The sequence below is a fragment of the Hyaena hyaena genome, unplaced genomic scaffold (assembly GCF_003009895.1).
Source record: "Hyaena hyaena isolate Hyena2069 unplaced genomic scaffold, ASM300989v1 scaffold_36, whole genome shotgun sequence".
In the NCBI taxonomy this organism is placed as follows: Eukaryota; Metazoa; Chordata; class Mammalia; order Carnivora; family Hyaenidae; genus Hyaena; species Hyaena hyaena.
In genome coordinates this window covers 4,664,037-4,679,703 of record NW_024080668.1, presented here as the reverse complement: position 1 = coordinate 4,679,703, position 15,667 = coordinate 4,664,037, and the positions used below count along the sequence as shown (strand labels likewise).

At 57.6% G+C, this 15,667-nt stretch overlaps 1 protein-coding gene across 2 annotated transcripts in view; it reads right to left on the bottom strand.

Annotated features, from left to right (window-relative positions):
- Positions 1–241: 241 nt before the first annotated feature.
- Positions 242–15,667, bottom strand: part of TTC12 (tetratricopeptide repeat domain 12) — a 46,241-nt gene continuing 30,815 nt past the window's right edge. The window contains exons 14-22 of one of the 2 annotated variants that reach the window (XM_039229224.1): positions 10,344–10,436; positions 9,300–9,360; positions 8,432–8,569; positions 7,843–7,941; positions 7,347–7,415; positions 4,055–4,156; positions 2,755–2,854; positions 1,431–1,656; positions 242–404 (exon numbers count right to left, since the gene is read on the bottom strand). In XM_039229224.1, coding sequence (XP_039085155.1) covers positions 329–404; positions 1,431–1,656; positions 2,755–2,854; positions 4,055–4,156; positions 7,347–7,415; positions 7,843–7,941; positions 8,432–8,569; positions 9,300–9,360; positions 10,344–10,436 — 964 coding nt within the window. In that variant the 3' untranslated portion in view covers positions 242–328. Of the gene's footprint in view, positions 405–1,430; positions 1,657–2,506; positions 2,637–2,754; positions 2,855–4,054; positions 4,157–7,346; positions 7,416–7,842; positions 7,942–8,431; positions 8,570–9,299; positions 9,361–10,343; positions 10,437–15,667 lie in introns of those variants that run through there. The other variant, XM_039229225.1, reaches the window with a different exon arrangement.

Genomic DNA, 15,667 nt, shown 5'->3' with positions numbered 1-15,667 from the left:
TTCTTGCATGTTACCAGCAGAAACGGCCAACAGGGCGGGAAGAATCTAGTTCCTGGCTAGAAACATTGCTTACAAGGGGAAATGTGGCTCTTCATTTGCCGGCGTGCTGCCCCTGCAGGGCAGGAGGGGACGGGAGAAGGAAAGTGTGACGGAAGCCAGGGGTCCCCACAGCGCGGCCGGCCTGACGCCCTCTCCTCATTTCCAGTGCGAACCTACGGCAAGCAACGCTCAGCTCTGCGCCGGCCGTTCAAACGCTCTTTATTAGCACGGGACCCAGCGGCAGCCCACGGTGCCGTGTTGCTGAGAAGGTGCAGAGATGCCACGTGTCTCAAGGATCAGCCACGTACTTCATGGTGGAGCTGAGAATCTCTATCCCGTGCAGCTCTCTCAGCTGGGCGACAAATCTGCCATGTTCAGAACACAAAGTTCAGGACATCAGTGCCAGGGCCCTGGAGCCGCCCCCTCTCAGGTAGAAGCTGGCTGGCGAGGCAGAAGGGGGAGCAGCCGTGGCCCTGGGAGCCCAGGCCATCAACGCAGGTAAGGTGCTCAGGGAGGTGCATGAAACACAGTAAACTCTGCCATGCGCAGCGGATGGACAGGCTGACCCGAGGGGGCCTTGCTCTCGGGGTCTCCCCAGGAGGTTCCCACTTTGAGCTCCTCCCAGCTAACGTGACTTGCTTTCTGTACAAGCAAGATTTTATCCGTGCCTTCCATCTGAACTGTCAGACGGAACCTGAAAGGACCTCAGGTGTGATCCCAGCCGGCCCTCCCGTTCTCTGGGGAGGAATCAGAGGGCTTAGTCTGGAAGAGAAGGAGCCAGCGCTGCTCCCTGTCCATGGAAGACCCCTGTCCCCCCCCCCCCCCCCCCCCCCCCATGGCCATGCCGGGACTCTGACCCTCAGACCTAGGGGCACCTTCGAGGGCCCGATGACTAGGCGTTTCAGCACACAGAGCCCGGCCAGAGCAGAACAGAAGCCTGAGCTACAGGAGAAGCGACGCACACAGGCAGAGCAACGATCTCCTGCCCTGGCTTGTCTTAAACACGCTGTTCTCGCTTCCGTTTCCTCCAGCACGGGAACGTTGCCCTTGATGCGCACTGTCCCATATGCTCAGACCATGGGTGAGAAAGTGAAGGAGCAGGGATGCGTGGACAGAGCGGCAAGAAGAGAAGGGGGGATGGAATGGGGGAGAGGATGGCCGTGACTGCACGACCAGAGGCCCGTCGGGGACTGGGGGCCCCGGGAGCCCCAGGTCCCTCAGGGAAGCAGCCACTGGGCCCAACGCCTGCTGCACAGGCAGCCCCAGGGCTCCCAGGGCTCCTCACGCACTTCTGGGCGGCACAGAGGCCTGGCCACCGCACGGCGCCGTGCTGGCCCGCGTCTCCCGGGATGTGACGGACGCAGGCCACCCCGCCGGGAGCCGCCACGTACCTGGGCTCGGCCGTGCACAGCTTGCCCAGCGCGATGCCCGCGTTCAGCTGCACGGCCGTCCTCTGCGCGTCGCCGCCTGCGTGCCGCAGCAACAGTTGCACCACGTCCGTCTTCAGCAGGGAAGACGCGGCGCGGGGCACCTCCATGCAGTTCCCCAGGCAGAGGGCGGCGTTGGCCACTACGATCTCATCCTCCGAGCTGAGCAGACTCATCAGGATGCCAAACTCTAGCGGAGGGGGGAGTATCAGCATCTGTCCTTCAGAATCCCGAACAGCAAGGGACACGGGGAGCGCCCCGAGTGCTGTGACACCGAGCCTCCCAAGGCCCTGACACGTCACTCGGCCACTCGGCAAGCACTTGCTGGACGCTGTGGACCTCCTCAGCTTCTGGATGCTTCTCAGGTGCCCAGGGCAGTGCCCAGCATGACACAGTTGTTGTGGGACTGAACGCACAGGTCTGCCTTCCCTAAAGTCACCGTCCCGAGCCCCTGCACTCCACATGAGGGCCCCGAGGAGGGGGCCCGGGGCTGCTCCCTGTGGCTGCAGGGCGGGGAGCAGGAGCAGAAGGCTGCCGCTTTCAGGCCAGAGGATGTGTGAAGGAGAGCATCAGCGGCTGCCTCGCTGGGGGCGCCCGCTGCACAGGGCTGCGGCCACGTTTGGTACTAGACCGACACTGCCTCGGACGCTGCCGCCTGCCCCGCTCACTAACCATGCAGGTGGGTCCCTCCGTGAAGGGAGAGTACTCGTGTCCGAACAGCCGGAGCAGAATATGTTAGGGGCGCCTGGGTGGCTCCGCCGGTTAAGCCACTGACTTTGGCTCAGGTCAGGATCTCAAAGTTTGTGGGTTTGAGCCCTGCGTCAGGCTCTGTGCTGACAGCTAGCTCAGAGCCTGGAGCCTGCTTCAGATTCTGTGTCTCCCTCTCTCTCTGCCCCTCCCCTGCTTGTGCTCTCGCTCTCTCTCAAAAATAAATGTTAAAATATTAATAAGAAAGAGGAAGGAAGGAAGGAAGGAAGGAAGGAAGGAAGGAAGGAAGGAAGGAAGGAAGGACGGACGGACGGACTTCAGTTTACTAGGGGAGAGGCGGTGGCCGGCCTCGACCCTGTTATCTTTGGGCTGCTTCATGACAGGGGCTCCAGCACGGCCGTGCTACCTGTGCGCAGCTGAGGGCTAGTTAGATGCTTCCAGAAGGGGGTGAAACAGATAATCCTAGTAAACAGTGCAAAGTCCAGGGAGAGGTTAACAGGGCTCTGCCCACCCCTTGCCCCAGCTCCCTGGGCAGCTGCAGGCAGGACTGGCCTCTGGGATCCGGGAAACTCTCACTTACTTTGATCCAGTCTTATCACTTCTTGCCGTGCCTCGTGGTGGCTGTTGGTGCAGACAGCTAGTGCCTTTGCGGCATACCGTGAGGCGGTCTGGCCTCCCGTCTGGGTTTCCGAATGAAATGAGAAACATACAGTCACCCCTCTGAGTGTGCCTGGCCGCAAACCAGCGAGCAGCCTCGCCTGCGTCAGCGGCTTCCTAAACTTGCAAAACACAGTTCCCCTGAGACTGGCGTGCGCTTCCCGGAGAGCAGGCCCGGTCCCTGCAGGCTCGTGTCATGCCCGTCCTCAGCACCCAGCCCACAGCCCAGCAGGAATGCGGGCCTGTCACGTGCGCCCGGGTAATTGCCTGGAGCAGGCTTTATGAGTGAGTGGCTGAGGAAGGCCCGATGCGGCTGACTAGCAGGTCTGCCAGAGGGTGAGGAAGAGCCCCCCCACCGTGTCACCTCGCCCCTGGAGAATGGGGAGTGACTCGCTAAGGCTGTCAGGCTGACAGGCCTGCATGGAGAACATCACAAATCCAGATCATTTTAAGAGGTGACAACCGTCAACTCATAACCCTCAAAATCACCCACCGCAGTGTCTTCAAGCGGCACACGTGCACGTATATGAGTGCAATGCACATGTGCGTGCACGCCATCAGCGGGCTCCGGCGGGTGTGCACGACTTGGGGGGTGAGTCCACGCGGCAGCCTGGATGCTCACCCACCATCCCTTCCCTCAGTGCTGCCCCCGCCTCAGCAGCGGCCCCCCGGGGGGGGCCTGCCTCCTGGCCGGCTCAGCCTGGGCCTTTATCCGCCTAACAGTGTGGGGCCCTCCCCGGGCACGCACAGCAGGCGCAGCAGCCGCAGGTGGCGGCCTCGTCGGTCGCCTGGTCCTTTCGGAGAGTCCGCTGCTGCACGGGAGCCCTGCTCTGTCACAGGCTAGCGCTGCACCCTCCCTGCCGCCTCCTAGTGGGGCTCCGGCCAGCATTCTCCAGCAGCCGGGGGAGGCGTGGCCGGCAGAGCAACACAAGGGCTGGGGGGGCCTTGCCGAAAGCCACTCTGGCCATCTTTTTTGGGGACAGGGGCTGTCCATTTTTAAGGGAGGCTCGAGTGGCCAGCCTCTAATGAACAATTTACGGATTTGTTCAGCAATCTTCCGGTGACGTTCAGAGTACCGTCTGGGTGACAGGCAGAAGGAATCCTCATTCAAGAAGTTTCCCCACGGGCAGGGGTGACAAGGCAGCCCTCCTTAGCTCTGTTCCCCAAATAACTGGGGCCGCCCCTGGACATGCGAGCGGCGCTAAGTCAGGAGGCTGCTCTACCTTCAGGAACTTCATCATCTTCCTCACCACTCCCGCTCGCAGGGCCTCCTCAGTAATCGTCCGAGAGGAGGACAGCGTGCGGCTGAGAACGCCCGCGGCTCTCTGCGCGAAACAGAAAGAAAGATCATTAGACGCTCTGTTCGGAAATGCTGATGACCTTTAAAAGTCAGCAAGCAGTTCAGTGAGGCGAGAACCATCGCTAGTGTGGGCCGCCACACGTGCACCTTGGTTTTACAAGTTCAAGCGGCCAGGCAGGAGGCAGTGAGCAGAGCTCAGTGTACAGGTGCGGAGCAGGTGGCCAAGGGCTGGACACGGGGCCCTTGGCACACAGGGGCCCCATTCCTTTCAGCTCGACAGGGAACCGAGCAGGTCAGCTCGGGCACAGACGGCCCTGCCCTGACATCCTGCGGCGCTCCGGGAGTAGCAGGGTCGTTACGGGACAGCAGACTTTCTGGACAGATCCTCAGGGTCCTTCATCCTTTTTTTTTTTTTTCTTTTATAGTTTATTGTCAAGTTGGTTTCCATATAACACCCAGTGCTCCTCCCCACAAGTGCCCTCCTCCATGCCCATCTCCCCGATCTCCCCATCAGTCCTCAGTTTGTTCTCAGCATTCAAGAGTCTCTCATGGTTTGCTTCCCTCCCTCTCCTTAACTATTTTTCCCCTTCTTCTCCCCCATGGTCCTCTGTTAAGTTTCTCCTGTTCCACTTATAAGTGAAAACATATATCTGTCCTTCTCTGCCTGACGTATTTCACTCAGCATAACACTCTCAAGGTCCATCCATATGGCTACACATGGCCAGATTTCACTGTTTCTCATTGCCATGTAGTATTCCATGGTATAGATAAACCACATCTTCTTGATCCATTCGTCCGTTGATGGACACTTAGGCTCTTTCCATGTTTTAGCTATTGTGGAGAGTGCTGCTATGAACACGGGTCCATGTGCCCCTATGCATCAGCACTCCTGTGTCCCTTGGGTAAATTCCTAGCAGTGCTATTGCTGGGTCCTAGGGGAGTTCTTGTGTTAACTTTTTGAGGAACCTACACAGTTTTCCAGAGGGGCTGCACCAGTTTACATTCCCACCAACAGTGTAGGAAGGTGCCCGTTTCTCCACATCCTCGCCAGCATCTAGAGTTCTCTGATTTGTTCACTTTAGCCACTCTGACTGGCATTAGGTGGTATCTCAGTGTGGTGTTGATTTATATTTCCCTGATGAGGAGGGACGCTGAGCATCGTTTCATGTGTCTGTTGGCCATCTGGATGTCCTCTTTGGAGAAGTGTCTGTTCATATCTTCTGCCCATTTCTTCACTGGATTATTTGTTTTTCAGGTGTGGAGTTTGGTGAGTTCCTTATAGATTTTGGATACTTAGCTTGTCCTTCATCTTGTCCGAATCTGTTCTGTTTCCTGGCAGACACCACTTATGATTTTTCTACTTCCACTTTGCTTTTTAATAAACAGCTAGCTCTCACGGTTTTACAGATATAACACTATCTTGAATCTTTCGCAGGACACAACTTTTTCTTCTGTTTCCTATATCATCTCTATTTCTTTGGGTTTTCTTTTTATCTGTTTAGCTTGGTTTTTCTATTCCTGTGCATGGCTTCCCTGAAATGTCCCGTGACCCTTAGCTGCCCGTTTATGGGCACATTCATGAAAAAGCAATAAAAATATGTTTGGGTGTGCCATGTTTATGGGGAGTTCATCGACTGACAGGTGGAGAGGTCACACTCCCAAATACTAGACTGCAAAACGTTTTTCTCCGATCTTTCAATGCCCTTAGAGAAAGAAAGCTCTGACTTTCCACCCGAGGGACAGACACACCTGGTTGCCACATGGGGTCCCCCGTCTCTTACTTGTGGCCTCCGTTGCACCTGGTGTTCTGCAGTCTCGACCCTTTCCAGGGTCCTACAGGGCAAATCTGTGTCCCTTGTATCTGTTCTCTGCACTGAGGTTCCTTCAGCCCTGCCTCACTAATTATGACTTTTGTAGCTGTTCTTCATCTTCCAGATTCGGGTTAAAATTATTAAAAAACCGACTGGTGACCTCTAGCCTGTTTATTTTGTCAATCTGGGTTTCTACTTTTTTTTTTTCCTTCCCTAATGCTTTCAGTCTGATTTTAATGAGGTTTCCCTGGGGAGAAGGGATAAATATGGGTATTACCATATTATCAGTCTCGTTTCCCGCATCTGCTCCCTACAGGTACTAGATTGTTATCACAGTTGACACCACAGATCTCTTGTTAAGCCCCAAACAGTGGGGAGAGCCCGCTACCGAGAGGCCAGATGGCCCTGGTGAGGGTGCTGCTCTGGCCAACAAGCTGGTGGATCAGCACCTGAGAGGCACAGGCTGAGAGTCCCGGGAACATCCGGCCAGGAGAGGCCTTGACGGGTTGGCTCGCTAGCTCTGGTCTGAACAGTTCCAAAACACCCAACTAATAGCGGTGCTCGCCACTTCTGGGGTGAAGGATCTTTTTTTTGAAGATCTATGGAAGGCATGATGCGTCTCCATGAAAATGCACATGCCCCCAAAACTGTCTACAATTTCAGGGGGTTCCGGGGACCCCGGAGACTTACCATGCACTCCCGGAGTCCGCTTGAAAACCCTCCACCCTACCCTCTCTGAACTGACTTTGGGGAAGGCGCAGGCAGCCTAGTCCCACACAGGGTTCGTCGTGTCTGCTCACGACGTTTGCCGCGATCCTGGACCCAGTCCCGAGTCTGTGCTGGTTTCCCACACCTGCTGGATGTGCCCCAGGCGTCCCTCTGGGCACTGGGGCCCAGACCTAATAGGTGGAGAAGCTTGGGGGAGGGGGGTTACTTCTGTGCATACACACGTCCTAGGATGACAGCAAACACCCTAGTGACGTCCCCCGATGCTCTGTGTTAACCGCAGGTCTCTCTCAGCTCTCTTGTCCAAATGTCAGAAGCAGAAATATGAAAGCCACCCCAGCACGCACGTCCAGGGGCGCTACAACCATTACACATCAACAGCCTCCGGGATCATGGGCTTCAAACTGCGGCTCTGGCTTTCTGGGCTACGGAAAAAGAGACTCTAAGAGAGACCTCGTGGCCTGTCCGATTTGCACCAGGATGTCCTGGAACAGGACAAGTCGGAGAAATTACACCGTAGAAGCTGTCAAGTTGCAACCCATACGGAAAAGAGATCCTCGACTTGGGTCCACGGACTCCCGGGGGGCCACAGGCGGGCACTGGGCGGGGGGTCACCCCCTCCCCCCTCCCCCGGAACAGCCCAGGAGGCCGTTTCTGGATCCCCCGGGAGACACTTACTGTCAGGACCCCTCCGTCCTGGCTGCGGAGTAGACGTGTGCACCTCCTGCTCACCTCCATGGCCCAAACCTGCCGCAGCGGGGAGAGAGGAGGCGGTCTGCGTGGCCTGCTAATCCGAATCCTCCACGCAGCTCCTTCTGAGCCAGCAGCACTGGCCTCGCCCTCTCCGGCACCGCCACACTCTGTCCTTTCCTCCATCGCCCCTGCCTCTTCCCACGGCCGATCTGCCTCCCTAACTACAGGGCAGTGCCTTTGAGGGCAGGGGCCACGTCTTACTCGACGCTGGAAAGGCAGAACCTAGCACCGTGCTCAGTCCACTTTCTGGACGGACACCGGACTCCTCCGTCCCTCGGAGCGGCACAGTGACACAGCGTCTGTCCCGCTCTCCCCGCTCCCGCCCCCTCCCAGGGTGTGAGTCCCCTGCTTCTACCCGGTGAACGGAGAGCGGTCCTGGCAATGGCACGGGCGGGGCTCCCAGGGAGGAAGACTGGCGCACCTCACCGAGGAAGGGAGGCTGCAGACACAGGTTCATCACGAGTCCCAGGAGCGCGTACAGGACCTCTCTCAACAGGTCCATGGCCTCCTCACACTTGGCCTGGGGAAACAAAGCAAAGGGATCCGTGACCTTTCTGTCCTGCAGCTTTTCACGGCCATCTCATCCCCTTGGCAACGATCTTAGCGTTACTCACGCTCCCCAAACTGTCAATGTTGCAACCCCAGGGGATGTTGGAAGATCGGAGACCAGTTCTGAGGATCAGTGTTAGTGGAGGAGACTGGCAAGGAGTGTCTGGTGCCTGAGCCATGAGACTCTGGCCCGATCCTGTGTGTAAACTGGAGAGTGAGCTGTGGACGTGGGTGGTCAAGCCAACTCCACTGGAAAATCCTCCAAACCTCTCCAGGGTGGATGGGGCTTGCCCTGGAGGGCTCTTTAAGGCCGGCCACCCATAAAAATCTATCATTACAGAAGGGGTAAGCCACTGGCTCCAGTACCCTCAGAGAGAACTTTTGGAAAAGCCGGATAATCAAGAAGCCACCACTCCCAACGCAGGTAAAGGACTGAATTCTGAATGGAAGAGTCACAGTACCATGAGGCCCAGGCAGGCATCCCCAAACTCTTCAGAGGCAGACATCTGTCTTCGGACGGTGGCCTCAGCACTGAGGTTTCCCATGAGGGCGATGCACTGGCAAAGGGCTGACGTGTTGGTTACCATAGGATCTCGCCTCTAAAAGTGAGCCGGGAGAAAGGAGGTCTGCAGAGGGCAGGCTACTGATGCCAGAGCAATCTCTAGGGGCGTGCCTCACTCAGCAGGACGCCCAGGAAGCAGACTGTGCAGTGTCACCCAGGGGCACCAACGGGACCACCTGGCACCGGGATGGAGGCACGCAGGGGGTGGGCCCCAAAGCGCCCTCGCCTGGGATGGCCTGGGGCTTCGTCTCAGTGACTCTACCAGCCTGATGCGGGGCCTTGGGCAAGTGTCGTCCCTTCCCAGAGCTTGCATTTCCACGTGTGTGGAGTACGGGCGTGGGGGCCTGCTCTCAGGTCCCTTGAGACTTCTATGGCTCCCCTGGGACAGGGTCCAGTCATAGCATGCTGTCCCGGGAGGCCCCCACCTTGCTATGTCCTGCTTCATGAGCTCACATCACCACTCGCCCTCCTGATGGACATGACTGAGGGACACGGCTGCCCGCAGTACTTCTGACGGGACTTGGGGCCCAGAAAGGGATGGACTGACCACAGCTGACACCCTCTCTCCGCCTCCACCTAAGACACGGTCCACACCCATCTTCTCCCCCACACCCGAGTCCCCTCCGTATGCCCTCCCCACCTGTCGCAACTGCACTTGTTTTAATAACTGAGAATTGTGTCAATTCCAGCTGTGAAGAAATGATTAATCAACCCGAGAGACGACAGGAGTTCTGGAGTGTACACTGTGTTTAAACGGCTCTGCTCACCAGAACACCTGTGAGTGCCGGGAGCACACCTGGGAGGTTGGCCTGGAACCAGACTCGGAATCTGCGGAGAAAATGTCCCCACGATTTAGTTCTACCCCGCACAAACTAGAACAGAAATATCATGACATGGATAATGGAGCAGACTGCCACAGGCTCGGCCCTTGTGATTCGCAGTGAGCATGGACGGTTTATTTTGAACCCCCCCCACAAAATGTCACTGGGTATGTAACGTGGCTTTAATTGTTTCTAAGTCTGGAGAATTGCCTCTGATGTTAAATAACAGATGTCAGATGGCAACGTTTTTAACGCGGAGGTTAATGCTGGAATCCCTCGATTTCCGCCAAGCTCACTCACCACCAGCCCTGCCCTCCCCTGGCTCTGTGTGCTGTGTGCCGTGCAAATGGGAAACACAGAGCAGGCGTGAGGAGGGCCCAGATGCACACACATCTGCACCTTCGAGAGCGGCTATGACAGGTTCCCAGCCGTGCTACGGCCTGTCTATGGGCACAGAGAGCTCTTTCTCATCACATGACTGTGTCTAAGCAAGACAGCCTTAAGTTTGTGCAACTTAAACAAACCAAAGATGCACTTTAAAAAACCCTCAAGAAATATGAAAATCGAAGACCTTTAGTGTCTTCCCCGGTAGCTAAGTGGAAGTTAGGGTTTCCTATGGGTTACCCATAATGCCACTGAGAACCCGAAGGGAGGCGGCTTCTATTGGGCATTGTCTCTCACCCTCATTCAACACATTTGGTGGGCAGTTCCTCCTGGGCACCGATGTAGGGAAAGGAGCTTCTCCAACTGATAGTAGGTCTGTAAACTGTGAGGCACTGCTCCCAGACCCACCAGTTGTGGGGGCCCCCTGCAGGCAGCGGGGACTGGACGGGCCAGCCACAGACGCCCGCTTGCAAGGCATCGGCCCTCCTACTCAGTGACTCTTGGGATTCACTTGGCCAAGCTTCCTTGCATACTGCATATTTTTAAAGATCAGACAGTTTAACGAAGGTTGAAGAGGACATGTCAGTTTCTGGAAATAAAAATTACCTCTCTTCCAGAGCCAAGTCTGTGAGCAGTCCCATAGCTGAGCTGGCCTTCTTATCTGAGTAATCAAGAAAGGACACCAGCGCTTCCAACAATCTGCAAAAATCCAGAGCGAGCTCGGAGCGGGCTGTCCTCCAGCCAACAGCACCCCCAGCAAGGAGGCCTCGCAGAGAGACCAGGAAGGAGTCTGCGTCTGGGTCACATAAGCCGAAAGGTGGCCTCGCCGTGTCCTCCTGGGAAGCCCAGCTCCCTGCCTGCCCTAGAGAGGCAGACACCCTCCTACGGGGACGACTCTGCCACTTAGCGTGAATTCCCAGAGGGCTGAACGGTTTTAACCAAAGTTCATTGACTGTCAGATGTCAACTGGGAAGGAATCTCTCGGCACCTATGCCGTGTGACTCTGGCTCAGCCGAGTTCGATCACCGTAAGTGACACCTTGGTGGCACGCTTACTCATCTACTGACGGCTCGAGTGGCGGGGGAGGGCCCTCTAGTGAGGTGGGGGGTGGAGTGAGGACTCAACAAGACTTTGACGGGCTGCTGACTATGTCAGATGGCACTGGATAGGGTTCAATTCAAGGGCCTCCACTAAGAGCTGGAAATGCTATATAAGCAATAGAACTGGTAGCCCTGGCTCAGCCCTGGCTCATATGGGAAAGATTCAAGGGCTTTCAGCCAACTGCAGACCCAGCATGCGCAAACAGTCTGGCCTACTGCAATCTGCGGCTGCCCTAACGGCCCGGCCGGCACCGCCAGCAGTCCCCTTAGCGCAGCCACCTTGCACTAAGCACCTACAGCGTGCTGAGCACGGTGCTTAGTACAGGGACACAGTGCTGGGCTCCCAGTCCCCCCAGCGACACAAATGTTAGAAACAGATGCATGTAAAGTGGGTACAGCGTCTACCTGGGGTGAGGTGTGGGAGGACGGAGATAAAAGCTTCAGAGAGAGGAGGGCGGCCGGCAGCACAGAGTTTACTCGTGTTCGTTCACGCAAGCGACGGCGCCTCCTGAGGACCGAGTGCCAGGCAGTGTGGTGGGTTCTGGGGCCACAACACTGACACAAGACAGCGTCTCGGCTCCGTGTCGGGCACAGGGAGACAGGGCAGAGCATCGGCAGGGCGGGGAGCCACGGAAGGGCAGGGGCACGCGTGGGGACGCCAGCAGCTCCGTACAGTGGCTGCGGACCGCACGAGCACAGGACAGCGCGCAGCGGGGTGGGGTGCCGGGCCTCCCGCGGCCTGCTGGCAATCTGAGCTTTGCCCGCTGCCTGGGTTTTCCCGAGGGTGCCGGTGTGTGCTGGGGGAGGCAGCTCCGTGGGCCCCTGAGGCTTCGGCGGAGGCTGCGTCGCAGCGGAGTGTCCAGGGAATTCCCGGGCCCTGCGTTTCGCAGCGCTGGAGAATTAATGCTGCAGCGGTAGAGAGTCGCTTTGGAGCTTGAAGGGGGCAAGTAACAGAACAGATGTGCGTCGCAGGCGAATCCCTTTGGTGGAACGCTGGAGGCTGGACCGGAGCCCGCAGTGCAGGAGACGGAGTCCAACGGGGGACACCCGGAATGGCCCGGACAGTGAAGACGGGGGATCCGCTGAGGCGGGCGCAGGATGAGCCACACAGCCGGGAAGGGAGAGGCCCCCAGGAGGCCTAGACGGGCGCTCACAGCTGCCGGAGGAGGGCCGTAAGGAAGCATACCGGGCTGTGGAAGAGGGAGAAGCGCCAACATACCGTCTTCCCACCCGGAGGGGCCCTCGGGGGTCTGGCTGAGGCGGCTGGCTGGATGCAAGTGACACCCATGAAGACGGGAGACGCAGGCAGAGGGTCTGGCTTGAAGAGCCACCTGTGATTTGAGCCAGTGACGCCTGTGGTGCTGCAATGGAGGCTGTCGGCAGCAGAGGAAGGTCTTCAAGCGCTCCAGAGGGGGACTTGCACGTGACCCAGGGGCAGACCCCTCATTTGCACGGCTGACAGGGTAAGGGGAGTCGGCCAGGGAACTGGGAAGCAGGAGCCTGGGGGCAGGGGGGCGGCGTCCTGACAGCCGCGCGCCGGGGTGTCAGGAACAGGGCAGCCATCGGCAGAGGCAGGGGAGGGACCATCGGGCTGCGGGCCACCCACGGCTATGCTGCTGGATTATTGGGCGGCTCATTCCAGGAGGCTCTGGAAGTCAAATGGTCGGAAGAATGGTCGAGGAAACCGGGATGCTTAACCTGGAAAAGATGAGCGTCTTCAGGCGCCGCGAGAGCCGGGAAGGGGGAGGCTTCATGTGCTCCGGGGGCCTCGGGCGGACGGGACCAAGGCCTCCCTGCGACGTGCATGGGACGGGGCTGCCCGGGGAGGGGGCACCTGCACCCTCTAACCGGCTGGGAAGGTCTCCCGTCCTCCTCACATGGAGACAAATACAGTGACGATGCTGGGACCCTCCCCGCAGGGCGTCGCACACCGGCCATAAAGGGGTGCCCCCAAGGGGACGGCGGCACCGCGTGGCGCTGGACTGGACTGTGGTCCCGGGTAACTCCCGGCTTCTGCAAATCCCCGGCTTCCTATGAAGAACGTTCTAGGGTTCCTGCTATCAGAAACCATGGCTTTTACAGTTAGTTTGGAGTCTTCCTTCTCCCGTTTAAATCGTTTTCTTCAGCCTTGAGGAGGGACGTAATGACCCCGAAACGCACAGGACGCAAAGCCTCAGCTCACTTCGGCGTTTGTCTGGGGAGACGTGAACGAGGCTTCCTCTCCACGGGACAAGACACGTGCCCTAAGTGGGTCGTTGCCCGGAGAGGACACGGCGGCGCCTTCTCCCTCCTGTCTCCTCCTTGGACGGCAGACTTTCTGGACCTGGACCCCACGTCAGAAAATGCTCCAGTGAGGGGCGTCTGGGTGGCTTAGTCGGTTAAGCGTCCGACTTTCGCTTAGGCCATGATCTCACCGTTCGTGGGTTCGGGCCCCGCGTCGGGCTCTGTGCTGACTGCCAGCTCGGAGCCTGGAGCCTGTTTCAGAGTCTGTGACCCCCTCTCTCTCTGACCCTCCCCTGCTCACGCTGTCTCTCTCTCTCTCTCCTAGAAATAAATAAAAACATTTAAAAAAAGAAAAGAAAGAAAAGAAAATGCTCTAGTGAACCAACCAATGCGCATTCATCTCGGTTGAGGACCCTGAGCACTAGACCCTGAAGAGAGAGCATGAAAATGCTTATGAGTTATTGAGTCTACACCACGTGTCAGGTGGGGCTCCAGTTCCTTTAATTAAAATTTTTTTTAGTGTTTGTTTGTTTTTGAGAGAGACACAGAGTGTGAGTCGGGGAGGGGCAGAGAGAGAGAGGGGGAGACAGAGAACCTGAAGCAGGGTCCAGGCTCCATGATGTCAGCACAGAGCCCGATGCGGCGCTTGCACTCACGAACGGCGAGATCATGACCTGAGCACAAGTCGGATGCTTAACTGACTGAGCCCCCCAGGCGCCCCTCCAGCTCCTTTGTTTACTGTGGCAGACGCGGTTTGCTGGCTAATCCCCCCCACACCCACTATCCCCTTCTATCCTACCCGACTCGGCTGGAACCACGGCCCCCCCAGGGGTGCATGGGACGCAGTCCTGACCAAACAGATACAAGCAGTAGTTTCTCCTGATAAAAGGGACAGATCACAGCTGCAGTTAACCTGTCTTAACAACGGATGTGATAGTTGGCGCTGCAGCAGCCTTGTGGGGCCGTGAGGAAACGGTCAAGAGAAAGACAGAGACCCTAACCTGGATATCTTTAAGCCATCAAACCGGTGTTGCCATCTCTAGTCTTTTTGGTTACGTGAGGTAAACGTGACCAGCTTCTCCTGGTCCCGTGCTCTGTAAAACGCTGCAGAAAACTGTAACTGGCATACGTGTGTCACTTCTGGGAAGCTTCATCCTGAGTCTGTGATACAGATGAGACACTGGAGCTCGTCAAGGTTAAGCAGCTTTCCTGGGCCACGTGGGGAGAAGGAGACATGCAGAGGCTTTGGGGTCCCGACTGCTGAACTGAAACCCCAGCACTTTCCGCATAGTGATACTGGCCTTCGCTCGGCTCCCGTCAGAGCACATTGGCCCCTCCAACTTCTCATGCGGGGAAAAGCATCTGAAGAGAAATGTGGCATGTGTGCTGTGAGGCTCACGGGACCTGTGTGCTGCCTTGTCCCGCAACGAACCACCTCCCTTCATTTCAGAGAACACATTCCAGCTCGTTCTGGTTTCATCTGAGATGAACGTTAATGAGAACAGCGGGCAGACGGGTAAGCAGCCGAGTATCTTTCACAGTCTGGGGACTAGCCGGGACTGCGTGAGAGGCTCACAAATGCCACTCTCCAAAATGCTGGAAAAATTCAAATTACAATTCAGGCAATTCAAAGACAGCTCGGGGATGGGGGGAGGGGGGCAGAGCTTGTGACAAGTCAGCTACATTTACTCGGAGAGACCACAACGAAACGCAAAACCATGAGGAAGGTCCTGAGGAGATGACTGCAGTCATCTGAAATGTGAAATGTGCTCGTGAGGATTTAACTGGAATGATCCATCCGCTTGTGTGGGCTGAGCTTCAGGGGGCCGCCGCTGGGCTGAGGCAGGGAGGGGCTCAGTCACTACCCCTCCTGAGCACAGCACACCTCCTCCCCACCAGGGAAGCCAGAGGCCTCGGCTCAGTCCCAGATCAGAGAGCAGGGCTGGCCTGCAGAGCTGGGGACACGGCGGGTGAGCCTCCCTGCTTACTGCGGCAGCTCCTCCTGCCCCATCTGGGAAATGGGGTCATGACACTGCCCTTGCCCACCTCCCAGGCTGAGAAGAGATAAATTGAGGTAACAGTGACAAGATTCGGAAGCCAACTTCTGTCCTTGGACGGTGTATGAAACACGGATAGAGGAAGCTGTGATCGCTGCTCCTGCCCTCACTGGGTTGAACCACACGAACTGCCAACATGCAACTCTTTTGATAGAGAAAATGGGAATTCCGCACGGAAAAAGTAGTACTACTTCGACTGAACAGCACTGGACAGAATCACTGGGAGCCGGTCAAACAAGGGAGAGAGCCTGCTGTTTCTGGGCCGGATGCCGTGGGCAGACCTCGGGGGAGGGTGTTCAGGCGTGTTTGGTCTGCTTGTACTCTGTCTGGCTCCAGAAGGGCTCGGGGTTAGCGCGACCGCGGCGGGAAGAAGGGCAGGGCAGGCGGAGGGGAGGGGGCTCCGCGGCTGGAGGGACAGGGGCACCTGGCCCGCTTTAGAGCGGGGCGCCCAGTCCGGATGGAGGGGCGCGCGTTCCCGTGCGGGTGACGGCGCGTGGGCGCCGCGGGCAGGGGGCGGGCGCGCGTCCCCGTGGGGGTGACGGCGCGTCGG